The 27076-nt window shown below is 44.0% G+C and overlaps 1 protein-coding gene and 1 non-coding gene across 3 annotated transcripts in view; one reads left to right on the top strand and one right to left on the bottom strand.

Moving 5' to 3' along the window:
- Window positions 1-27076, bottom strand: part of STARD13 (StAR related lipid transfer domain containing 13) — a 218240-nt gene that overhangs the window by 184633 nt on the left and 6531 nt on the right. Inside the window, exons 1-2 of one of the 2 annotated variants that reach the window (XM_077927138.1) lie at window positions 10138-10262; window positions 7524-8360 (exon numbers count right to left, since the gene is read on the bottom strand). In XM_077927138.1, the coding sequence (XP_077783264.1) occupies window positions 7524-8195 (672 nt within the window). In that variant the 5' untranslated portion in view covers window positions 8196-8360; window positions 10138-10262. Of the gene's footprint in view, window positions 1-7523; window positions 8361-10137; window positions 10263-27076 lie in introns of those variants that run through there. The other variant, XM_077927137.1, reaches the window with a different exon arrangement.
- Window positions 5321-5395, top strand: TRNAI-GAU (transfer RNA isoleucine (anticodon GAU)). Its single transcript has one exon. It is a non-coding gene; the product is annotated as a tRNA-Ile (tRNA).

Here is a 27076-nt window from a genome sequence, read left to right on the forward strand (position 1 = left end):
CCGTCTTTCCCGCGCACGCGCCCTCCTGTGGGAAGGCGGCGGCGGCGGCCCAGAAACAGCGTTACGTACTGGGGAGAGCGCGCGCACGCCGGCGCCTCGCGGTCACGTGAGGGAGGCAGGGCCGCGGCTCTCGGAGGGGCGGCGGGAAGAGGTGGTTGTCTGCGGGGTTCGATGGACCTCTCTTAAGCGGGCTGTGGCGCAGTGGGTCAGCGCGCCTAGCTGTTGATCAGAAGCATGGTGGTTCAAGCCCACCTTGGGACGGCTGATGGCAAGATTCCTGTATTGCAGGGGGTCGGACTAGATGGCACCACGGGGTCCTTCCCTTCTCTACGAAAGTAAAAGAGGTGTTGAAGGTCCTGAGCTGGTGTGATGGGCTAGGAGGGAGCGCGAAATTGGTTTGGGAAAGTAAAGAGAGAGGGAGCTTAAAATTTTTAACTTGGCAGCGAGCCCCAATTAAACCCTGTGGTACTGTAAATCTGTCCTCGACGGGTGAAGAGCGACATATTAAATAAATGAATTAATAAATACTAGCAGTAAAACACTTCAGAGGCAGGGATGTGGCTAGCAAGGTCAGAAGAAGGAGGAAGCAGAATCATTTGAAAGAATTCAGTGTGGCAGCAACTGCACTTTGGAACTCCCTCCCTATTGATGCCAAGTGGGCACCTTCACTGTACACTTTTGGGTGCCCGCTAAAAGCATTTTTGTTCAGACAAGCCCACCCAGATGCTTAGGAAGTTGAGGTCATTTTAATCTGTTTTAGTTTTCTCGGATTTTATTGTTTTAGCTTGTAAAACGCTTTTGAGGTTTTTTGGGTTTTCCAATCAAACAGTGTATTAAATTTTACGAAATAAATAAATAAAAAGAGTGCTTTGGGGGCTTGAGGAATAGTTTGCTGAGGAGGAAAATAACAGCTTTGGAATTGCTAAGAGCCCAGCAGGATCTGAACAAAAACCCATCTAGCCCAACATTCTGGTTTCTAAAGCATGTCATAAAGTCAGGCAACAGGTTTTTTCCTGCTTTTCAGCAACAGGTATTCAGTGACACAGGACACGGAGATCTGCCTATCAAGGCTTTTAGCCATTTATATACCTTTTATCCATAAACATCATTGCTTTTAGAGCCTACCCAGGTAATGGCAGCTAATTCAGAAAATTAATTGTGTCATGTGAAGAAGTACTTAGTTCTGAAATCTACCATCCAGTTTCACTGGGTGATTTATCATTAGGTGTATAGATTTGGGATTGTCCCACCAAGAAAGATATCACTGCTGGGACCTGGCATAGGAAAGAGTGGTATATGCAACAGCAATGTCCCCAAATTTCATCCCAATATTGGAAGGTCTAGCATTGTTAGGCAGTTTGGAAAGGTGAATGGCTTAATTTAGGAAATTGACCTCTGTGTTCTGCAGATCAGTTCTCATAATTAAATAACACACAATTCGGTGCTACTTAGCTGTGGAGGGTAAGAAGGTCGATAATGTGCACTGGGGCTGGCTTAAGAGAGGTCCTTTTGCTAATTCTGCATCACAAACCTTTTGTTCAAGTCATACTTTGCAAGATAGAGAGAACAGGGAAGTGTTACACAGTGGTTCCTGTGAGCTTTTTGAGTACAGTAGTAGATTTCTTGAGAATCTCTAGGATTTACTGAAGTCAGGAGTTAATTATCCAGTAGGTGGCAGTGACAGAGTCTGTGCTGGCTCTGCTACACCATTAAATAGATATTAGATGTATCTTGGTGCAGGGAAGAGTCAATGCAGGGAAAATGATTTCATCTGCAATGCTCATCTATAAGGGCAACATGAATAGACTGAAGAAGTTGCATTTTCCTTCAGCTTGGTTGTTGGGGAACAAGATTATATCCTTGTTTCTGTTGTTGAACTCTGACTGGCTTGGGTGGGGGGAACATGTAAAAGGTAAAGGTACCCCTGACCTTTAGGTCCAGTTGCAGACGACTCGGGTTGCGGCGCTCATCTTGCTCTGTAGGACAAGGGAGCCAGCGTTTGTCTGCTTCCAGGTCACATGGCCACATGACTAAGTCACTTCTGGCAAAACCAGAGCAACACATGGAAACGCCATTTACCTTCCTGCCAGAGTGGTACCTATTTATCTACTTGCACTCTGACGTGCTTTTGAACTGCTAGGTGGGCAGGAGCTGGGACCGAACAACGGGAGCTCACCCCGTCACGGGGATTCAAATTGCCGACCTTCCGATCGGCAAGCCCTAGGCTCTGGTTTAGACCACAGTGCCACCTGCGTCCCTTTTGGGGGGAACATGTAGTAGGGGCTAAATGAAATCACCTGAAGTTACAACAACAATAATTTTGGCACAGGGAACACTAAGAGCAAAATGTCTGTTGTGATTTCAATTCTCTCTATCCCTTTCTTTGCAAAAGCCCTAAACAAATAGTTGACTTAGGAGTAATAGCTGAATCCTGATTGAGCCATGCTTGGGTTTCGTGCTACATGAATCTATGACAGGTACAATGCAGTTCACCTACATACAAGGTGGTTTGTTTGCGGCATTTGACTAAAAAACCATCAGAACCAATTTAGATTAAATCTGACAAACACTTCATGTGATGTCTGCCAAAGTGCCCAATTCTATGAAACAGACAATTTTGTAGAAACTATTTTGTTAATGGCTTGGCACTAAAAATATTTAGCTTGAAGGAAAAAGGGGTTGTCGGGGACACTTGAAGCACAGAATTTTTCAAGTCCTCATGAAAAATCATCATTTTAGGGTCAATTTAATCTAATATACACATGTCCGTGTGCAACCTCCCTTAATATATGCACTTTTGTTCTATCTGTATTTTTCTGCACACTTTATCCCAGTATATGCTTTACTTAGCTGCAGAACTGGACTGCAAAATTCAGATAAGTGTGAATTTCAAACGATAGCTGCGTTTTGGTTCTCATATTGTTTCAGAACGTGTGGATTTGGTAGATCCACCTTTAAATGCGACCTGATTCGAATTTCTCCATCATCCCTAGGTGGAGGTCTTCCTGCATCCAGCCCAAAACAGTACTGCCAGCCTCTGCCTGTAAAGTTCTGCTAATGCCACACCACTAGCATGGGGTCCATATTTTGCCTGTGTGGGCCAGCAGAAGTGCAGTTGATGGACTGTCCCAAACTGAACTAGTCCCACCCTTGTCACCTGATGACATCAGGCCCAATTGCTAAGTCAGCTCTAGGCTGGTATAACTGCAGGCTGTTGCCTGCCCACCATGTTCCACCTCAGCTGGTGAATGCAGTGGTGGCTTAGCCCCTGAACGCATCCTACTGTTGCTTAATCGGGATTTGGATTCGTCTGCCAATCAGGAAGCACAAAATAAAGCATTACAACTGTCTATGTAACCTTGCCTTTCTATCATATATAATTTTCTGAGCATGTCTCTTCAGGTGGTTGTTAAATGATTCCTGTTTATTATTGATTCACTGTAACTCTTTTTAGCTTAAGCCCCTTTTCCTGTAAAGCAGTTAGATGAATAAAGTCCGTAATAAATACTGGCATATTTACAGAAACAAGGCAGTAAACGTAGCGTCTCTAAGCAATAACATAGCCCAGCTACTATGCGAACCTAGTTCAAAATTCTATATCCAGAAGACATCACAAGAAGAGTCCTGATGGATTCAGACGTTAATTATGTTCCCCCAAAGCAGTGATGGCCAAACTTGGCCCTCCAGCTGTTTTGGGACTACAACTCCCATCATCCCTAGCTAACAGGACCAGTGGCCAGGGATTATGGGAACTGTTGTCCTAAAGCAGCTGGAGGGCCAAGTTTGGTCACCGCCCTAAAGAGTGACCAGATGCGTATGGGGAACCCACAAGCAATAGCCCTCTGCCACAGTTGTTCCGCAGTGACTACCATTCAGAGACATATTGCTTCTGCTGATGGAGTAATGGATGATAGTCAACTAAGATTTACTTTCAGTAACCCGATTAAAATTAATGGACCTAACTAGGCATGCTCATTAATTTCACTGGGTCTGTTCTGAGTAAAACTTAGTTGAATACTAGCTTGGGTTACTGCAACTCACTCTATGTGGGGCTGCCTTCGAAAAGTTATGAAAAATGTCGACTGGCACTAAAAGCTGCAGCCACATTGTTGACTGGGGTTGGTTATAGGGAGCATACGGCTTCCTTATTATGGCAGCTACCAGTCTGTTTCCAGGCAAAATTCAAAGTGCTGGTTATGACCTATAAAGCCCTACAAGGCTTAGGTCCAAGCTATCAGAAATACCATGTTCCCTCATATAAACCTGCCCAATTTCTCAGATCTTTGGGGCGGGATGACTTATCTCAGTCCTGCCACCCTCAAAGGCACGCTTGGTAGGGACATGGAGAGAGGGCCTTCTCAGTGGCTGCTCCCAGATTTTGGAACTCCCTAGAGAAGTTAGACTGGCTCCCTGTTTACTGTCCTTCCACTGGCAGGCTCAGCATCAAAACACTGTTGGACAGCTGGTGTATGCTCTTAATGTAAACCCTTTTAGGGGGTAAAAATAAAGCCTTTCTGAACATTTAATTTGGGGGATGGGGGATGGGGACAGAATAGTTATTGGATACCAGAAGGAGCACGACACTACTGACTTGCAGTTCACGTGGACCAAGAACGAAAAGTGAAGCAATATCTCCTGTTGATAAACTCTCCTTATTTGTTCATCTTGTACAAGGGATATCCTGTTTGCAGCATACTCATTTATGTTTGGTATGCTGGCGATAAGCATCAAGGTCATCACTTAGCATGTCCTTTTGAACAAGGCTTTTAAAAATCTTCCGAAGGAGTTGCAGAGCTTTTAAGCCCCCACCACCCCACTCAAAATACAGGGATGGGGGGGGGGGAAAGAAACTTGTTTTTGTAACTGGTTAACAGAGATTTTAAGTATTCCGGCAGTGTGGTAGAATTTCTGATATAGGAAAATTAAGCTCGTTTATCCTAAACGCTGTACTTTTAATCACATATTGTAGCTCATGTGATATAGAAAATACAAAGTTTGATAACATCATAGAAACTAACTTGCTCGTTGCATTATAAGCTCTCGTAGGCAACTTCATGTACACTGCAGTTACCTCTATATGTTAACTCCTCTTCATCTCCTTCTGTGATCTACTAGTCTTCTACTTGCAGAATCATCTTTAGCATTAAAAAGAATGCTCTAAAAGAGGATTAGACAAATCTGCAGAGGACTGGGCTATTAGTGGCTACTAACTGCAATGGTGGCTATAGTCTGTTTTCACTGTCAGAGTCAATGTGCCTCTGAATAACAGTTGCTGGAAACTGCAGGTGAGCAGAGTGCCCTTGCAAACATGTCTCAGTCAGCCTTAGTCAGCTCAGTTGGTTAGAGTGTGGCGCTGATAACGCCAAGGTTGCAGGTTTGATCCCTGTATGGGACAGCTGCATTGCTGGGGGGTTGGACTAGTTGATCCTCAGGGTCCCTTCCAATTCTATGATCCATCTTGCAGGCTTCCCACAGACATCTTGTCGGCCACTATGAGAACAAGGTGAGTGGACTAGATAGGCCATTCACCTGATCTACCTGGCTAGTCTAATGTTTCTATGTAATATTTTGCTTCATAGGCAAATAATAGTGCTCTATGCTAATCATATTTAGGAGACGCTTCGGAGTCTAAAAAAGAAAAAGGGGACCGATTTAGTTTCAGCAAGGGGACCCAGTGATGGAGCTTCATGCTCCGGCACCAGGGGAGGGGGCGGAAAGCAGTTGGGGGCAGGGCTAGCGCACGTCCCGGGGGCATGGTGCGCGGTGCGCTGCCCGCAGGGGCGTGGCACGCTGCCTGTGGAGGCGTGGTGCCCAGCACAGGCGGGGCGGGGGCAGCTGCGATGGCACCCCACCAGGATCGTGCTGCCAGGGGCGGTGCGCTCCCCCCGCACTCCTCTTTCTCCGCCAGTGAGGGGACCCCTTCACCTAACCTACAGGGTTTTTTTGTTCATTTGTTTATGTACGTATGATGAGTATATTCCACTTATATAACAAAGTTCTCTGAGCATGTCCTATGAACCTAATGAAAATAAGTTCCAAAATCGCTCGCCATGGTGAGCTGGTGTCATTAGTCACTGGGTGAAGGGAGGAGCAGACTAGATCTGTCCAGAACTTCGTGTAACAGAAGAGTGTTTAGCATAGCTACTGGCTGTATGTGTAAACAATGGAAATCACATTTTTGCCACTGCATAACTTGTTGACTGGTTCTTTGAGAATGTGATTCATGTGTATAACTTTTATATGGCGTCAGAGCAGCATGAAGTTAAATATTTAAACATCCATCTGGGCAGTATTTGAAAACATTAGCCCAACTTTACGTACTTAATTTTATAATTTCAAGATGTGAAAAAAATCAGTTAAACAATTTAAATTTAATTCATAGGGTTCCCCCCTTCTTCTTTTTTTGTAATTTTTAAACTCTCCATTGGGACAGATTGCTTATTAACTCCACCCTAAGGCTACAGATTGTGCAATATAATTGCCTCCATGATCTCACCTTCTGTCATTCTTTACTACTTAACTGCATAACTGGACTGAAAAGTAACTGACTGTACTTTTTTTTAAAAAAAGTTTGAAAAAGCAGCTTAGTCAGTTTAGATATTTGCCCCTGCATATGTGTTCTGGGGTTTTATTGTTAGCAAAACACACACCCTCAAATTGTGTACAGTGAAATAAATGTTGTCATGTGTGGGTAATGTAACCTAACTCCCAGTTGTCAGAAAATGTCAAATTTAAGAGAGTGCTTGAGCTAAGGCAGTTTGAAAATCACTCCCATCTAAAATACTGCTTTCTCTTCCTAGGTCAGAAAATATAAAATTATAAGGTAAAGGTAAAGGTACCCCTGCCCGTACGGGCCAGTCTTGACAGACTCTAGGGTTGTGCGCCCATCTCACTCTAGAGGCCGGGGGCCTGCGCTGTCCGCAGACACTTCCGGGTCACGTGGCCAGCGTGACAAGCTGCATCTGGCGAGCCAGCGCAGCATACGGAAACGCCGTTTACCTTCCCGCTAGTAAGCGGTCCCTATTTATCTACTTGCACCCGGGGGTGCTTTCGAACTGCTAGGTTGGCAGGCGCTGGGACCGAGCAGTGGGAGCGCACCCCACTGCGGGGATTCGAACCGCCGACCTTTCGATCGGCAAGTCCTAGGCGCTGAGACTTTTACCCACAGCGCCACCCGCGTCCCCCAAAATTATAGATGGGAGCTAAACACTGGAGGGTTCACTGCTTCTTATGCTAAGACTTTTCCTTATTCCTGGTTGGCAACTACTTTTTAACAGGGTCCATACTTGAACTGAGCAAGGACTGGAGGGCCAAAAACATTAGCACAGCCCCCCCCCCCAACTCATGCACAAGGTGCATCACAGACAATCAACATTTTAATCCTTTCTTCCCCTAGAATTACTATCAGCAGGGGCTTTGATGGTACCCTCCTGTTACACGTTACAGGAATCAGGAGCAGGAATTCAGACTGCTTCCCCATCATCACCATCTCTGCCTTATAGCATGAAATCATGTTGTCTTACCCGCCGATGCATTTTGCGCTCTTTCAGTTCCTTCTCTTTGGGATTGTTGCCAGCAATGACTGTGAAGACACCTTTATTACTGATGTGACCATCTCTGTTCTGTTTCGTCTGAGAAATGCACGTTTTGTGCAGGCTCTCCAAAGCTGTCCTGCGCTTTGGTAGCTCTGTGAAAACATCTTCGTCCTCCTCCTCCTCTTGATCTTCTGACAAAGAAGCTTCTATGTTTGTCACCTCGCCAATCTGAATTTTGGAGTTAATCCTGTGCCGTGAAGAACATGTGCAAGCATTTAACCTGTGTTTTAATTGAATGGTTTCAGGAGCTCTGCCCAGTTTCTTGTCAGAGTTTGGTCTAGGAAGAAACTGGAAAGGGGGCTGGGCTGGATTGTCTGTGGCTTTGTAATTTGAGGAATATAATAATTCTCCATCCAGCTGGTTTTCCTCAGGCTCTCCATCAACATACAGCTGGCCAATAACTTTGGTAAGTTCCAAGGATGTTTCACTGTATGTCAAGTGAGACATAAATGAAGGTCTTGGAGCTGTTTCCAGAAAACGACAATGGATCTCCCCTTCTATTTCTTCTTTTATCTCCTCTGAAGTCTCAAGTGGCTTGTCAGTTTTAGCAGGCCTAGAGTAAGACATCACCTCCTCCTGATCGAATGGCTGCACTTCCATTCCATCAAGTTTAATCCATCAGAGAAGGCCAAACTCCATTTCATTGCTAGACATCTTGTGAAACATTCCTTATGCAGTGAAGTCTTTCATTTATTTATTGGGAGCTACATTCTTTTAGTTACCTGGAGAAGCGCTGCGTGGACATTATCCAAGACTTCTTTGTTCCTGAAATTCAAAATACTACATTAGAAATGTTACTGCATGTAAGCTCAATCTTAAGATTCAAACCTTCAGGCTTCTTGGTAGACTTTGACCTTGTCATTCGTCCCCCACCAAAAAAGAGAGAAAAGAAATGATAAACAAAGATACATGTATGCTGTGATTCTTCAGAAGAACAGAATGTTGTTTAGAACACAGAATTTATCTTCCTGAGAAACTTAGTCTCTTTTGGGCAGTGCCCTATGAAATGTTAGGCTGTATATACACCATACACATTTAAAACACATGACTCCCCAAAGAATCCTAGGAACTGTAATTTGTTAAGGGTGATGGGAATTGTATGTCTCTAAAGGATAAACTACAGTTCCCATGATTCTTTGGGAAAGTCATGTGCACGGTGCATGCACGGTGAGTATGTAGCCGTAGACGGATGGGTGGCTGAATAAAGATGGCGCTAGATAATGTTTGGCTGAAGATGAAACGTTTACAAGTTTCCCCTCCTCTTTTTACATGTGCAGCTACAGAGATGTCATGATTTGTTAAACCACAGTTTCCCTCTGATGTCAGAACCAAGAAACTCTGCATTATATACTTCTTACAAGCCAGTATTAGAAACCACAGTATTATCCTGGTTTATTGCAGGGTTTGTAGGAAGTGATTAAACCATAGTTTCCTAGACTGAGCATACTGGGGAAACTGTCGCTGAATAAGCCAGGAAGTTTCTGTAGTCAGGCACATGAGAAGGGAAGGGTTTGCTGGAGGAGGGATTTCTTAAGCTCATTGCTTGTCCCTGCTGCACCAAACCATAGTTTGTTGGACTGGCACGGGCCACTATGCTGTAAACGGTGTTTGCAACAGAAAGCACAAATATATGGCCAATTAAGTGTCTTTAAATACCCTCATACACTCCTCAGGAACCTGACCTAGGATGGTTGTTTCACAACCCACAAAGCATGCAATCTCATGTTTTCTTAACTAAGATAAGCTTAAAGCTTCATTGAAAAAAGATCACAAAAAACTTGTTAAACCCAAAAAGCACAATGCAGTTATCATTGTCTATAAAAAGATAATATGGGGAAATGATTTTGGGTACAGACTTGTCTTCATTTTATTAAAATAATTCTTCCTTTGTAGCCATATTTAATTTAGGAAATATTTTTGACATAGCAAGTAGATCATACAAAATCACAGATTTCTGCAACTGGATGATTATGTGGCTGCACAAAAATACACAGACATTTATAAGAGCACCTAATTCCGTACATTGAGAATGGCATAAATTGAGGAGTAGAGCCAGTGAAATGAGTTGGACTTAAATTGATCTACAGTGACTATGACTAAGTGAAATAAAACCCAAAGTATTTTTAACTTACCACTCATTTTCTTATTATTCATCTGGTGGTGTTTTTTTTAAAGGAAAGCATATTTTTTGTTAATTATTGCTTTATGGTTTCTGTAAAGATAATTTTTCTGACAACAGAATCAATGTGTATTGCTTACCTGGTACACTTCAGTTGTCGTTTTGCCCTTAAAAGTAAGTACACATCAAGCATTGTTATTTTTTACTTAACCTGCATGCTTGAAGCGAAAGTTAAACCTGGCAGAAGAAACTGCAAATTAACTTTTAACAAATAGAGCTTGCTAGTTCCCACTCATCATTTGATAGTTACTTTTGATTTCTTAAAAATGTTTTTATTGCCCCGCAGAGAAATAAACACGTAGAGAAAATAACCCACAAACCAAGGGACTAGAAATAATGCATCTGTTATGGATATAATTTTACCTGCTCTGTTCTGCAAGACAACCCCAAATTCAATTTTTTCCATGAGTGCAATAGTAGGATTCAGCAGCTGAAAGATCTTCCAAATGTTGAGGCAGAACAGAAAGGGGGTATGAACAGATCCTTAACAAAAGGCATTTCAGATTGCTTGCTATACAGGAACTCTGTCAACAGAAGTATGTGTGAAAATCCCTGAGGCTAGAAACAGCCTTCTGCAAGCACTGGCCAAGTTATTCTGAGAAAGAAGACAGAAAAGAAGGGGGAAAGGGATGGGAAGCAAGCATGCTTGAAAGGAACAAAAAATCACTTCTAAAAATATAATTGTGACCTGATTCTTCATACTGTCAGGCCATTGCACGACTCCTTTTATCACTTGAAGCACCTGGAGTCAGTTTTCACACTGAATGCATCATTAATGTGTTTCTGTCAGGTTTTGGACGAATGGCTCGGAAATTTCTTTTCATGCAGCACTTTTTACATCTACTCGAACCAGATAAGAAACTAATGCGGTGGAGAGGGGGGGAGAGGACCCTTTCCCCCACAAACAAATAAAAATGGGAGCTGTGGACATGTTTTTGGTATTGTTTTTGTGTGCTGACATCATCCAAGAAGCTGTGGATGGAAAAAGCATGCCGCCAGAATTGATTGTGGATATGGTCTATAGATTATGCCCTTGAAATTGCATGGGCCTTGAAACTAGATCGTAGCGGCCTATAATTAATTAGGAGCGGATGCTGCTGGAAAATCTGCTGATTGGAAGGAGCACCTTTAAATATTTCAGGGGGTCCATTGCTGATCCCTGGAGTCTCCTGGTTCTGCTGCTTCCCCCCTCTAAGCATATTAAAAAGACGAGAGAAGTGACTGGTTCAGCTAGAATTCTAGAGACCTATGAAGCTGCCTTATACCAAGTCAAACCAGCAATCCATCTATCTCAGTGCTGTCAGCACTGACTGGCAGCAGCTCTCCAGCCTGGTTTCCCAGTCCTACCTGGAGATGTCAGGAATTGAACCCGGATCTTTTGTATGCAAAGCAGTTACCCAACCACTCAACCCTTCCCCAATTCTCCGCTTGGCTTGTTGCCTGGGGCTGCAGTGGGGCAAAAACGTGGTTACAAAGCATGGATCCACATGGATCCTCAGGATTTTTGCATTGGGCTACTCCAAACTCACTGTCAGATCACATGTCTGTGGCCACAGCATGAACCACAAAAATCATACATCCACTGTTTCGTTTAGAATATTTTTTTTCTTGTTTTCCTCCTCTAAAAACTACGTGCGTGTTATGGTCGGGTGCGTGTTATAGAGCGAAAAATACGGTAATTTGTGCCAGAGGTCTGTTCTTAACCTAAAACTGTTCTTAACCTGAAGCACCACTTTAGCTAATGGGGCCTCCTGCTGCCACCGCGCCACCAGAGCACAATTTCTGTTCTCATCCTGAAGCAAAGTTCTTAACCTGAGGTACTATTTCTGGGTTAGCGGAGTCTCTAACCTGAAGCGTATGTAACCTGAAGTGTATGTAACCCGAGGTACCACTGTAGTTGTAAAAAACCCCCAAGAACAACCGTCAGTTAAAGTAATAACTAGTCCTGTCCCTTTTATGTTCTCTTCCGTATTTGGTGATGTCACTTCTGTTCTGCGTTTGGGAGCTAGAACCCCCCCAGGTATTGGCTCTGTGCCTGGAGAGAAGGTGGTTTTCCTGTCACACACAGGTGGCCTGGCCTGCTCCTTTTGCACTGACTGCGAATGGAAGGTAATACTGCAAGGTTATGAGCAGAGTTCAATGGAGAGCCACAATAAGCTGCCTCTGGGCCATCAGTTCACTTCCTACCTTTACATATTCTTTAAATCCCTTTGCCAGAATAAATATGGGGCTCTTAAAGTCTTTCATTCTAGCCTCCTTTGTAGTTTCCCCTCCAAGCTGTTGTCTTTCCTCTCTGCACCATATTTTGGTTAGTTTTAGGCAAGGCTCACAACCAACGCCTTGTTGGTCTGGGTTGCTGGGTATAAGCTGTGTGATGTCCACCTTCAGGTCTTTAATCGGCAAACTGTTTTCACAGGTGAAAGCCTGCTCTGCACCAAACAACATCTGGCTTAGACCGAATGTGACAATTACAGATTTATCAGCCTTTGAGGCATATTTCATAATTAATGTCAATGAAGTGCAATACAGGAAAGAGAAATGCCCATCAGCCTAACGTCTTCAGTATTTTTCTCTCCCTTGACAGCGCCTTTAGTAACAGTTTCCAAGTGTGCCTTATCATACTGTTAAGAAAGATGATGTTTCTCATCCTTTTTGATGAAGCTACACTGCGCGCTGCATTCACAGAAGGGATATTCCATATAGCTGACAAGTCATTAATCCAGTGTTGACAGCGAAGCAGGGCAAATTTAATTTATTCCTTGGAGATTTGAGAGTGACTAATCTCAGGTGCTGACCCCAAATGACAAGTGGCAAGAATCCAGTGGCAGTTTTCAATCTGTTAGCAGATACACACACACACATATATTTTAAAAATCAATAACTGTATTTGGTTCTGAATTTGGCTGGGACAAATGTGTATATTCTGTATTTGGCTGGGGTATATTCAGGCTGCTCTGAGCACTTCTGATAGCCTGGATAGCACTCAGCACCTCTGAGCATGTACACAAAGTTGCACACCATCGCTTGGCCCACATGTGACCTAAAAGCAGGTACATGGAGTTGGTGTAAAGCAGCTGTGAAAAGGCAAATTCTGTGTTAGGGATCCTTATGAAAAGGATTAGGGAAATAACCACAGCCAATAATATCAGGGGTAGCTGACCCATGGCTCGCAAGCCATTTTTGGTCCCTCAAAGGTTTTGGTTTTTGGTGGCCCCTAAAGACCTCTCTAGGGACACGGGTGGCGCTGTGGGTTAAACCACAGAGCCTAGAACTTGCCGATCAGAAGGTCGGAGGTTCGAATCCCCGTGACAGGGTGAGCTCCCGTTGCTCGGTCCCTGCTCCTGCCAATCTAGCAGTTCGAAAGCATGTCAAAGTGCAAGTAGATAAATAGGTACCACTCTGGCGGGAAGGTAAATAGCGTTTTCGTGCACTGCTCTGGTTCGCCAGAAGCGGCTTTGTCATGCTGGCCACATGACCTGGAAGCTGTATGCCGGTTCCCTCGGCCAATAAAATGAGATGAGCGCCGCAACCCCAGAGTCGGTCACACTGGACCTAATGGCCAGGGGTCCTTTTACCTTTTTTAAGACCTCTCTTGATTCTATGGAAGATGTGTACTAAGTTATAGGAGCATAACACTGTAAACACTGTAAGCACCTGAAGATGATATGGGTTCCCAATTGTACACACAGACCATATACGTGGACTATTCTTTGGATGTAGGCACCATTCCCATCTTCCATTCAAATGGTGGAAGAGCAGCAGGAACAGTAGAAACATCATCTTTTTTCTGTCCATGATCCACATATGTAGTGAGCAGATTCTGAAGGTGTGAGCAGGGCTATTGGTTATCAAGGACCTAGTTTGTCCTATTTGCTTCTTTTGCTACTTAGATTTATCCTGATGTTTGGTGTTTCTGTCTCCAGCAACAACGTTAAGAAGCCTGGCCTAGAGGCTTTGACCAGTCTCTGGACTGCAGTGCCACTAAGCAGGATAACTAAGCAATTCTTTGTTTACCTATGGGACCGCCTCTCCTGGTATGTCCCACAGAGGACCTTACGGTCTTCAAACGAAAACACTTTGGAGGTCCTGGGTTAGGCTGGCCTCAACCAGAGCCAGGGCTTTTTCGGCTGTGGCTCCAATCTGGTGGAACGCTCTGTCACAAGAGACTAGGGCCCTGCGGGACTTGACATCTTTCCGCAGGGCCTGCAAGACAGAGCTGTTCCACCAGGCCTTTGGCCAAGGCACAGCCTGACCCCCTCCTTTGGCAATCCTCACAGGACTCTAGCCCAATGGCTGCCATTAATCTGATTTGAATTGATTTTATAATGAAATGATTTTAGAATGTTGTATCATTTTAATGTTGTTAGCCGCTCTGAGCCCGGCTTTGGCTGGGGAGGGCGGGATATAAATAAAATTTTATTATTTATTATTATTATTATTCATTTGAGTCAGAATGTTGTCAGGAGGCAACTATAGTTCTGACCTCCACATGCAATCACTGATGATCCTCTCCACAATGGCTATACTCTTCCACAGCCAAGAGGTAGTATGCTTCTGAATACCAGTTGCTGAAAACTGCAGGAGAGGAGAGTGCTGTTGTGTTCAGGTCCTGCTTGCGGGCTTCCCAGGGGCATCTGGTTGGCCGCCGGGGGAACAGGATGCTAGCCTAGATGGGTCAAAGTCTTGATGCAGCAGGAGTTTGAGAACGGGACATGTTATTGATGGGCAGTTTGGGGGTGGGGAGGACGGAAGATGGATGCCTGGATTCAGTACTCCTTGGGGAAAGTGCTGGCCTGTGAGGAGGGGTGCTTGGCTGTTCTGATGTAAGGAGGGATAGGGGCCACATTTAGAAAACTCAACTCCTTGAACCTATTTAGGCCTAGGGAGAAGTGTTTGGTGGAGTTGCATTGTTGGGGGGATGGCAGAAAACAAAGAAAGGAATCCTAAAAATCCAGATGTGGATTTGTCATATCTGGATTTTTAGGATTTCTTTTTTAAATTCTTGATCCAGTATCAAGAGGATTTGTTGACTATTCTTCATGAAATGCTAGTCAGGGTGGGACATGTTATTTTCAGTGTGTAGGGCATCTAGCTTCTTCACCCCACAAATGGAAGGAGTTTCATTTCACAAAAGCAGAGGTGCATTCATGGGAAGGGGTTCTTCCTTTCAGCAAGCAACCATGCTGAATACAGCCCATAATGTTCCTGAATAGCAGACAATTTCTATCAATTAATGGAAGAGCAGCACAAGATCTTTTCACCCCACGAAAGGAGAAATTTGGAAGGCCTAATGAAAGAAAATGTCTAAAATGATGTTTTGCATAATTTCAATTATATGCTAGACCTTTCACGTTTACAGTAAAGACCATAATCTCATAAACCAAATACTCATATGCAGACAACCTTCCATTTAAATGAGCTGACTTGATGTACCTTGCATGAACACATTTGTTATAATAATTGTGAGCTAAACTCTAAAATCTTCACTCAGGCAAAATGACTGTTAGGCAAGATTTCAATCTCTTTTTACGCCATTTATGTGTCTGATTTAATAACCTGAATAATCTCTAATTTTGACCATTTTGTTTCCACCAGCCTACTTCATGATTTCTTTTATCACTATAAGTAGGTGAAGGTTAATCATGGAAAAAGAATATTAATTAACAGTAAACCTTGGAGATTATTTCAGATTGAATCAATATAGAGTATGTGTAGTACCCAAATCAAGAAGTGGCTAAGTGGCTTATGCTGTCACTTGATGATTAAATGTCCGTTTCTCAGAGACCAAATTGAAGTTGAGGAGAGGCAGAATTAAAAATACTTCTGCTTTTGTTTTTAAAGCAGTATTGGGAAGGTGCAATTTGAAGCAAAGGAGGTCGGCGATTTGAAACCCCACGACGTGGTGAGCTCCTGTTGCTCGGTCCCAGCTCCTGCCAACCTAGCAGTTCGAAAGCACATCAAAGTGCAAGTAGATAAATAGGAACCGCTGCAGCAGGAAGGTAAATAGCATTTCCGTGTGCTGCTCTAGCTCGCCAGAAGCGGCTTAGTCATGCTTGCCACATGACCCGGAAGCTGTACGCCGGCTCCCTTGGCCAATAAAGCGAGATGAGCGCCGCAACCCCAGAGTCGGTCACGACTGGACCTAATGGTCAGGGGTCCCTTTACCTTTACCAGGCAGACCCCCACCTCCCCCAGCCCATTTTATTTCTACCAAGCATCCCTGGTTGCAAAGCAACCTCCGACACCTTGTAACATGCCTGCTGGTGATAATCTCAGCATGATAGTGAATGATTATTTTTCTCCGGTACTTCAAGTTGCAGTTCCAATTCCAGAATAAATTTTTTAAAAATGAACTCTCATGTAATCCAGCCTTACTGTAGTGATAAACAAAAACCTGCTCTGTGGTTAGCCAGCATAAAGATGGTGAAGCATGCTAAAACAAGGGCCAATCCTACTTTTTAACCCATCCTACCAGCTACTGATTTAAGCAATAGACAGGCATGGGTCAAGTCACGTGAGAATTCCTCTACCCAGGACCAGACCTACCATGAGGCAGAGGCAGCTGCCTCAGGCGGCAGCTGCAGAAAGACAGGGAGTGGACAGAGCTAGGAGTGCCCTGTGGCCTTCCCAGCATCCCTTACACTAGCCTGCTGACCTCAGTTACAGTGAAAGTCACTGCATTTAACCATTATTGTAGTAAGATTCAACAGTCCAGCTGGCTTCTGTATGTGCCTTGGGGGAGGACGCCATATTGTTCTTCACCCCAGGCAGCAAAATTTATTGAGCCAGCTCTGTTTCTTGCAACACAGTAATGTTCAGATGCAGGATCAGGACAACATGGGGCATCTTTGATGGTCCCAGGCACTCCATCTTCCCCATCTAGGCCTGGAAGACCAAGGGAAAGTGTGTGTGCACTCCATACATTTAAAGGACACCCAACACATACGACTTGCCTCTCACAGAGCTGCGATTCCAGTCACCCTTGACAGACTACAGTTCCCAGGATTCTTTGGGAGGAGTCATGTGATTTAATTGGGTCTTGAGTTTATGTGCATCTGCCCTTTGTCTCTTTACTAAGCTGGGGGGAAATGTTATTAGAAATCCTTAACAGCCCGGGAGCTTTCTGCTATTAACAGATCCCTACACTCTGTGTTTGCACTGTTTAGTTTACCTGTTTAGTTAACATTTTCCCAATCTCTCAGACAATCAGGTCTGAATTCTAATGCAAAATATTCATGCTGGAACCTGATTATAACCCTGAGCTAAAATCCCAAGTGGCATCAGTCTATGGTATCTGAAAGTATTTGCCAAAAACATGTCAGGACTCCCGCACAGTACAAATCGCCCCATAAATTCTGCACTTACACAACATTAATGACTTCATCGTAAAAGCATGTGTTAAGGATCAAGCAAGTGGAAACGCTCAGTAAATACACCGAATGTTTTACATTGTTACTGGTGGGTGTTCCTTCTGTCCCAAGATTAATGCAAGGGCAAGAAGTGTCAGGCAAATTATAACTCTGCAAGTTATTTACGGAACAGAAATCGCCACTCTCCAATTTCCATTCATGAAGTAATTCCATACCACACAACTGTCAGACCAAGCTGGCAGAACTGCAGACGTTATTTCAAATTCCCTATTGTTCCATGACAAAGCATATACAAGGTCCATATAAACGAGAGAAAATCCTTTTCCATTTGTGTATTCAAATTGCCTGTCGTCTGTGAGCAATAATGTAGCACAAAGTGGAAAATGTGCAGCACTAATTATATAGATGTTTTCTTTCTGATGGGTTTCTGAGGTCTACACATGCTCCAAAGCAATTTCTCTGGCCATCATTTGCACACTTAGCTTCACATGAACACCCAGAGAAGTCAAAAAGATTTGTCTCTGCAAATTTTTGTTTTGCTTGTAGGTTTCTCAGGCACACCTGGGTGGCTGTAGTGGGAAATGGAATGTGGCCTGATCCAACAGAGCTCATCTTACATTTTTAGGGAAAACAAATGTTCCTAAATATATTTTCTTTCAAATAATGATGGGCAACAATTTTTTACTTTTTGAATGTTGTCTAGATTTCTACAATGATTTAGGGTATTTTTGCACTGTTGAATCAGGAAATGGCATCCGTTTCTCTCCATCAGGTCAGCTTTACTGTAAACTGAATGGTGGGCATTGATAAAGGTACCGGTAAGTACACGTAAGGAGGTAGTGGAGGACAGAGGTGCCTGGCGTGCTCTGGTCCATGGGGTCACGAAGAGTCGGACACGACTAAACGACTAAACAACAACAACAAGTACACGTAAATTGCATGTTGCTTCACCATTTTTCAAACTTCAGGGCTTGAACTTCCGTTTCTTGGAACTCCAGGAATGCTCAGCGGCACGGAGGTCTCTCTTCAGAGTCCAACAGTAGTCAGCCATCATGACTGCGTCCCAGCGACCCTGATACCTGGTCTCCATCTCTTTCATGTCCTGATGGAATCTCTCCCCCTGCTCATCACTCCTTGAACCCAGGTTCTCAGGAAACTGGTCCATATGTGAAAATAGGTAGTGCATCTTGACACTCATGTTGCAGCCCAGGTTTCTGAAAGCAGTCAGCATGTTGTTGACAAGTTCTGCGTAGTTTCTGGCCTTATTGTTGCCAAGAAAGTTCTTCACTACCAGAAAAAATGCCTTCCACGCTTCCAGTTCCACTTCGTTCATTGAGTTTCCGAACTCTGGATCTCTGATGAGCTGACGGATCTGAGGACCATCAAAGATGCCAGCTTTCAACTACTCCATGGTCAATCCTGGAAAAGCCTGGCACAAGTAAGTGAAGCAGTCACCATCCTTGTCCAGAGCCTTGGTGAACTGCTTGATTAAGCCGAGCTTGATGTGTAGTGGTGGGAAGAGTATTCTGTCTCTGTCCACCAGAGGGTCGTTGATGACGTTCCTTTTTTTGCAAGGCACCAATTCCTCCCGCACAGGCCAGTCCTTCTTCGTGTAATGCTGAGCACGGTCCCTACTATCCCACATGCACAGAAAACATGGGTACTTGGTGAAGCCAGACTGTTGTCCCAACAAAAAGTTCACCATCTTCAGGTCAACACAAATAAACCACTTATGCTGATCATAACCAATTTTCTCCAGCACATACTTCACCGCTTCATAGTTCTCCTTCAGTGTACTCGAGTGAGCCAGGGGTATAGAGGCAAACTGGTTGCCGTTGTGTAGCAGAACACATTTCAGTGATCGCTTGCTGCTGTCAATAAACAGTCTCCAATCTTTGGGTTCGTACTGTGGCACTCCAAGCTTGAGCAGAAGCTGTGCAATATTTGCACAGTACACCAAGTCCTTCTCTTCCGAGAAAAAACGGAGGTTTTATGACTTCAAACTGATCCCTTTTTGACATAATCACCCAGAACTATCGGATCTGAATACTTCTTGTCATTAAAATAATCATTTCCAATCAAATCAATTATTCGACATGGCATTTTACCCCCACCAACTTCTTCTAAAATGCTCCACACAAGCGTACATGTGAACAAAAACGTAAAAAAAGACATGTGGCCATAGCTCAAAAACTTGACCTGATTGAGCAAAACCAATGTGATTTTTGGATTCAGCGCATCAGATTTGTCCTAAATCAACTGAAAAAACGCAGACAACAAATTTGTTGTTGACCAGTGAATTGATTTCAGTGGACTGCACTGTTAACCTCAGTCCGTGACCATTTTAGTCGGAAATATGTCATCCACTGATTTCAGTGGAAGGCTTTCAGTCAATGGAATAAAAGGGAACTCATTCCAAGCGAGCATGTATAGGATCAGGATAGACTGTTACACATCTTCACGACATCAGTCTTTTGAGCATTATGTTTTTACAATCCCCATAGAGGCTGTGCAGGCAAAACAGCTTGATGGACTGACCCACGGGTTTTTAACTAGCTGGTTCATCATCAAATATCCTTTGATATCCGTCAACTACAGGTGCTTCATGATAAATTGAATAATTTGGTAATGTATTTAAAGTAATTAAAATGCTGCATTACAATAAATGAGAAATCTACTAATCCTGTTAGGGGCTAAAGGCAAGGAAAATACTCCTGCATAACTTCCATACATACACAAGTTAGATTTGCTCACCCCAAATGCTGACTCCATTTTGTCAACTTTGACTAATGCTCTGTCTGTGACTAATTGCATCTTGCCCTACTTTTAAATCTAATTTCATCTACTCTCTGAGCCATTTCCAAAGCTCTAACAAAAGAGAGGAATGTTAATGAAACACAATAGTCTACAAATGTATAAATCTGCAATCGTGTATATCCAATAATTTTACTGATGTATTTTAGATTTTATCATCTCGGTACACTGCCATCTGTAATAAAAAGCATTATGGGGAGACGAAAGAGGGTAGGGTTATACAGTACAAGGCTTTTATCTATGTTTTTATGTTCTTTATTCCAGTACAAAGCAAAATAATCATATCTGAGCCCCCAGCATAGCCCTTCGCGGAATTTTCAAATGGCTGGTACTAATTATGAGCTGTTCAGTTTACATCTAAGCTGAAATAGGTTTCCTCCCAAAAATTCTCAGAAGAGAGCTGCCGGACCTTAAAGACTAAGGGTGCAATCCAGCCCCATGATCCGCTTGCTGGGTGGAGGCCATCCCATAGCAGTTCTGCCAGCCTTAGCCTTGGCTGACACAGAGCCCTCCATTCCACCAAGGTGCAGGTGGGTGGAAGTACTACTACTACTGGTAGGCTTTCCAGGAGTGGTAGCTTGCAGAAATCCCTCCAACAGGATGTTCCAGGCAGGGGCTGAGCCACCCCAGGATCCACTAGATTCCAAGTCAGCCCCGCAGCTTTCACTTGATGGCATCAAGCCCTATCCAGGCTGATTTCTATGCCAGCTGACATAGCCCACATCAGGCTTTCCTTCTCACTTTCCACCCTGAACAGGATGAATTATGGCTATGCTGCTCTGCCCAACCTTGCTGTTGTCTGGCCAGGGTCTAGATCACTCTGGCCAGCTGCCCACAACACACTTTTGACCTTTTTGTTGCAAAAAACTAGCACCCTCTGGAAATTCTCAATTTTTTTTTAAAAAAAATTCTTTGTCAATTTAAATGTGATTACATCATCAGTGTACATCCTCAGGCTTTTAAGTTTAGATCCATCTGCACCATCTGGAATATAGCCTCTTAATTTCTTGTTTCATCTAGGTGGGGACAGGTTTCTGCCAAAGAAACTGGGGAGCTGGGTTTGAGAATGGATGCTGTTAGGAATGATTGCGCTGGAACTCTAAGCCAATTTTAGATGGTTCTTTGTGTGCACAGAGTATAACAACACAAGCAGAGCCCTGTTGGATCAGATCAAAGACCCATATAGTCCAGCATCAAGATTCCTAACAAGCGGTATTCAGAAGCATACTGCCTCTGACACTGGAGACAGAACATAGCCAAATTGGCTAGTGCCATTGATAAGCTTATTCTCCATGGAGATGCCTAATCCTCTTTTAAAGTCTCCAGGCTGGTGGCCATCACTGCGTCTTGTGGCAGCGAGTTCCATATGCTCCGTCTGAAGAAGTGCTTTCCTTTGTCTGTCCTGACCTTCCAGCATTCAGCTTCATTGCATGGCTCTGGGATTCTACTATTATGCAAGGGCGATCCCCGTTACTGCTTCCATGTTTGCAAAAATTTACACCGGTTTCTCCAGACTTCCGTTACTTGTTAAAAACAGGATTCTGAGAAAAACTGATTTTGTTTACTTAGGATGCAATATAATGGGTCATTAAAAAAAACCAAAAAACTGACGAGAAGCCAGTGCGAAAGTTAATTTACAAAATTAACAGCTGCTCTGATAACTCGTTTTCTGCCCTGTTCAGGGGCGCACTTAATTTTGAGTGTTATTGGGTGTTTAACCAGGCCTACGTCAGTGTAACAGCACACTCTGCCAGCTGTTAGAAATGTTTGGCGATGGTGCAAGTCTGATCTGGCAAGTCAACATGGGCAGCTGACGAGGATGAAAAATGACAGTTATGTGAAAAAGAGAATGATAACCATATGGCACCAGTATTATGCTAATACTTTAGATCTGAGGCATTATTTGGTTAGGCTTAATTTGAATGCTCCACATTTACAGACAATTTAATTATTGTGTAATTTTATACCCAATTAAGTTTTGATCTTCCATATTGTACTAACTGTAGGCTTTCCATTCAGCAGGAATGGATATCTGAACAAAGCTGGGTGAGCAATGAGTGTAGGCTTGCGGCCTGTCATTGCTATTGGTACACTATTCTGCATGCTTTATTTGCAAATTTTACTGTGTGGGCTATGTTTTTACACTGCTGAAGCTCAAAAAGAACTCTTTCACAGATGCTAGGTTCTCTCTTTGAAGGAAGATTATACAATGGATTTGCTAATATAGCTAAACACAGAACCATAGCAACTTGCCTCTTTGTGTCAATTACAGGTTGAATCCATGTGGTGTCTGCTTATTTGATCCAGCAGAACAGAGGTTAAGGACTCAGCTATATTAGTTTTTTATTTAAAGCGTTTTAAATGTGTTATAACACTGTGACACCAGATGGTGCTGTAGAGTTCGATCCTTCAGCAACGTGATTTCCCATTACAGTGGTACCTCGGGTTACATACGCCTCAGGTTACATACGCTTCAGGTTACACACTCCGCTAACCCAAAAATAGTGCTTCAGGTTAAGAACTTTGCTTCAGGATGAGAACAGAAATTGTGCTCTGGCGGCGCGGCGGCAGCAGGAGGCCCCATTAGCTAAAGTGGTGCTTCAGGTTAAGAACAATTTCAGGTTAAGAACGGGCCTCCGGAACGAATTAAGTACTTAACCCGAGGTACCACTGTATGAGCTTTACAACATGTTTTCCAGCGTGTTTTCCTTTACAACGTGTTTCAACTTTTTTTGATGTGTCTAGATCCAGCCCAGGCCAATCTTCAGTGATTCCTGCGCCCCACTCCTGCCATCCAACATCCCTCTAAATCTGGAGGACCTTTTGGAATTTTTGGATTGTGTTCCCATTCCCCTGACAAAAAGCCAAGTGTCTGACTCAGCCAGAACTCACTGGAACTCAGTTCCGGCACCTTTCAGGTAAGGCGCCATTGCCATTCTAAGAGAATGAGGGAGGTGTTCATTGTAGGTTCTGGCACCTTTCCCCCCAGAAAAAATAGCACTGCTACACTTTATACATTTCAAGGATATGATGTCCCTCCCAAAATCCCAGGAACTGTAGTTTGCTAAGGGTGCTGTGAATTGTAGTTCTGTGAGGGGTAAACCACAGTTTCCAGGATACTTTGGGATAAGACAAATGGTTTCATGTCTGGTGTGGTTGGAGCCACAATCTAGCAGCTTCTTGTGTTCCTGTTATAACTGAAACAACCGCAGAATTGCTTCTGTGTTTATTCCTGCCTGTCCTTCACTCCCCTTCTTCTGTTTTAGTTTGTAAGCCCCTCAGGGCTTTACTATGTAAAGTGCCGTGCACATTGATTCAACAACAACAACAACACAAACTAATACAATAGCCACGGAGAGACCATGTCAGAATTAAGCACCATCTTTTAAAAACCTCAAAGCAAATCTCAAAACCTCAAAGCCAAGTAAAAACTGCGCATAAGACTAACTCTTTATAAAAAGGGTTTCGCCATACAGTGGAAAGCTACAAGGGGGAAGCAAGGGCCGAGGGGAGTTTCCCTTTGCAGGGACTTCCAAAGGCTCTCTCGACTCCAGCCAAATGTACTGGGTCAATGGGACACACAACAGCGGCATTCTTTGATGACCTTAATGAGCAGACAGACTCAAATGGGAGGATGTATTCCAGGCTATCCAGGTCCCAAAACATAAATGGATTTAAAGGTCAGCAGCAGTACTTTGAACTGGGCTCGGAAACGAATCAGCTGTTTTCAGCAAGGGAGTTGCATGCTTCAGATAAGCAGTGCCAGTTAACAACTTGGCTGCAGCATTCTGGGCCAATTAAAGTTCCCAGACATTTTTCAAAGGCACCCATACATACAACGCATTCCAGAAATCTAGACATGATATAAGTCATTAGTGATGTTCCACCTCTGTATTTCACTCCAGGCATTATTATCTTTAGATAGGGCAGGTAAAATCTAGTCAGTGTCCCTACTTCTTAAGTTGAATTGGGCCACTGATGACATTTTTAATTTTATTTCATGACCTGAAAGTTTAGGGGCAGCTTTTTCCCCTCAGGTCCATGGCTGTGCAAATGAACTCCCCTAAGAATTCTGGGGTGTTTCCTCCTTTCTGCCTCTCTCCCAAGGGGGTTCATCCCTAATATTCCATCGTGTAATAATCCTCCCCAAGCAAAGCCCTTATCTCTGCAGTACTGAAGGATGATATCACTGCTAGTTCAGCTGTCTAGGCAGCCAGTGCATTCCTTCCTGGTATCGTCCAGGATGAAAAGTCAAGTGTGTGTGTGTACTGAGGTGGGGGAGGCAGCATAGCCTTGGTTACAACACCTGTCAGCATGGCGATAGCATGATGCATTTTTCAATGTCCTAACCTGTAGAGGCAAGGAAGACCGAGAGCAGCCCAGGAGACGGATTGCCGCAGGGGTGTCAGGAGCTGCTGGGGCGAAAAAGGAGCAGCTATGTCCACTCCAAACACATTGGGTAAGCTGCCAAATATTTTAAAAATCACTCCATCTGGCAGAAAGCCACAGTATTTCGGCTGTAGCGTGGGATGTTCTAAAGCCCTTTAGCTTTGACATCTCAGTTTGCTGCTGCCATTGTTGGCTTTCAGATGAACATGAGATGCTATATCTTCCCAGGGGCGGGGAAGCTTCTCCAGCCCAAGGCTGAAGGCTGAGCAGCCTTCTGAGGGGAAGATGCCAGAGGCAAAAGCAAACAGAAATGCAAATGTGGGTTTTATTTATTTATTTCTCACATTTAAAGACCACCTTAATCTTTCAAGAATCTTGAGGTGGTGTACACCAGTGCCAGGTTACCAAATAGGCAGAGTAGGCACTGGACTAAGGTCTCCATGCCTTTTAGTGACCCCGCAACAATGGATTGTGTAATAAAATTGGTTTATTAAAATGGTAAGATCAAAAACGTATTAGGAGAAAATTTGTGAAGGGCCTCCAAGATTTTCATGCTTAGAACCGTCCACAGGGTTTAATTCAGCACCTGCATACATGGTTTCATCCTCACAACAATCCTGTGAGGTAGGTTTGGCTAAGAGATAGTGACTGGGCCAAGGGTCATCCAGTGAGCTTTGTGGCTGAGTGGGGATTCAAACCCTAGTCTCCCAGGTCCTAGTCCAACACTAACCATTACGCCACAATGGCTCATTTCCCAGTAGGCTAATTTCTTCACACTTACATACCGCTGTCTAGCCAGGAAAGCCAGAAGCTTGATCAGAGTTCAAGAGCACACTCCAGGCAGACAAAAACACTTGAGGTTGTGAAGCAAGGCTGGTGAGGAGTATGGGTGTGTATCCTGGGGGAGAGTCCTGAGAGGCCTACATTTAGCCCCGTTGGTCTGAGGTTCCCTACCCCAGCTAAGCATGATGCTAGAAGGACACACCTGGACCTTTCCTACTGTCTTGTTGCCCTTCCTTGTAGCATGTCATAGAAATGAAATGATAGTGGTTCCTCAAGCAGACATTTCCACCTCAGCTTCACAAGTGGGGATACAGAACCTATGACCCTTCAGATGTTATGGAACTCTGAGGCAAGGGAGGGGAGCCAAGGAGCCATGTCTCTCGGGAGAGGGGTGGAAATGTAGAAAGTTGAGGTGTGAATTCTGGAATGGCTGCATTCCCTAACCCTAAACTATCATGGCTTTTCCATTTTAGTCACAGCTGCACTTTATACAAGTGCATATGCTAATAGAATGGCACTTGGGGATTGAAGGGGAGGATGGACAAATAAGCTGTGAGGACAAGCAGCAGCCTGGAAGTAGGACAAGCTGGTGTGTCCTACTTTCTGGCTACAAGTCAAGAAAGGGCTGGGGACATAGCCCATTGGGCTGCAAAGCATGGACTTGAGAAGAAGTGGGTGAAAGCTAGGAGTGGGACACATTAGAGTGGGAAGGGCAGTGGCAGAGCAACTACATTCTATGCAGAAAGTCCCAGGTTCTCTGCCAGCTTCAGGTAGGTGTAAGAAGAACGGCTGCCAATCAGTGTGGATAATATAGAGCTAGATGGGCCAGTGATTCGACTCAGTATATAGTGACTCCCTATGTTCCTATAAGTGAAGGTAAAGGTAAAGGGACCCCTGACCATTAGGTCCAGTCGTGACCGACTCTGGGGTTGCGGTGCTCATCTCACTTTCTGGGCCAAGGGAGCTGGTGTACAGCTTCCGGGTCATGTGGCCAGCATGACTAAGCCGTTTATGACGAAACAGAGCAGTGCACGGAAACGCCGTTTACCTTCCCGCCGGAGCGGTACCTATTTATATACTTGCACTTTGATGTGCTTTCAAACTACTAGGTTGGCAGGAGCAGGGACCGACCAATGAGAACTCACCCCGTCGCGGGGATTCGAACCGCTGAACTTCTGATCGGCAAGTCCTATAGCTCAAGCAAGTTCTGATCGGTTTAACCCACAGCGCCACCCGCGTCCCTATCCCAATAAGTGAAGTGGGGTCACTTTTCTTCCTGTAGATAGGAGAGAACCTCCGCACTGGATTCTCTCAGATTACCAACAGATGCTGGGCTGTTCTGGAGGACCTGTTTATTGATTTATTTTCACAAAGTTTGCCTGGAGGTTATAGGGTGTCCACTGTTCATTGAGCATGCATTCCTATTTGTTTGTGCAAAGGTTATATAATGTTGCATCAAATGAATGTTAGTTCACACTCTACAGTGAATTTCCTGTTACTTTCCTTACGGCAAAAAGCTGCTTGGGGTGGGTTGTGTATGTGTGTGCAGATTTTTTGTGCAGGACTGCAAGACAACCAAATTCACTTAATTGCACATCCTAAATTTGCCAGTATATGATTGAATCTTACCCAGAAATGGGTGAGTGAAAGCAGCCACTATGTTACAGGAAAGAACAGGCAAATAAATGCTCAGTAACTTTCCCATTCAATGGTTGACATCAGTTCACAATGTCCATTGACTTTAGCTGTTTGCACTCTTCCACTGACTCTCCACCCAGTGGACTCCCACTGCTGGTTTGGGAGGTGGTATACACACGATGTTAGCCACAATCCACATCTATCCTGTTGTTTCTTATGAAATAATACATTTTGATGGGCTTTCCCCCAAACCGGCTTCACTCCAAATTGAGAAAAACAACAACACAGCTGCTAATTTAAGTGGTTAC

Source organism: Podarcis muralis, chromosome 4, assembly GCF_964188315.1.
Source record: "Podarcis muralis chromosome 4, rPodMur119.hap1.1, whole genome shotgun sequence".
Lineage (NCBI taxonomy): Eukaryota > Metazoa > Chordata > Lepidosauria > Squamata > Lacertidae > Podarcis > Podarcis muralis.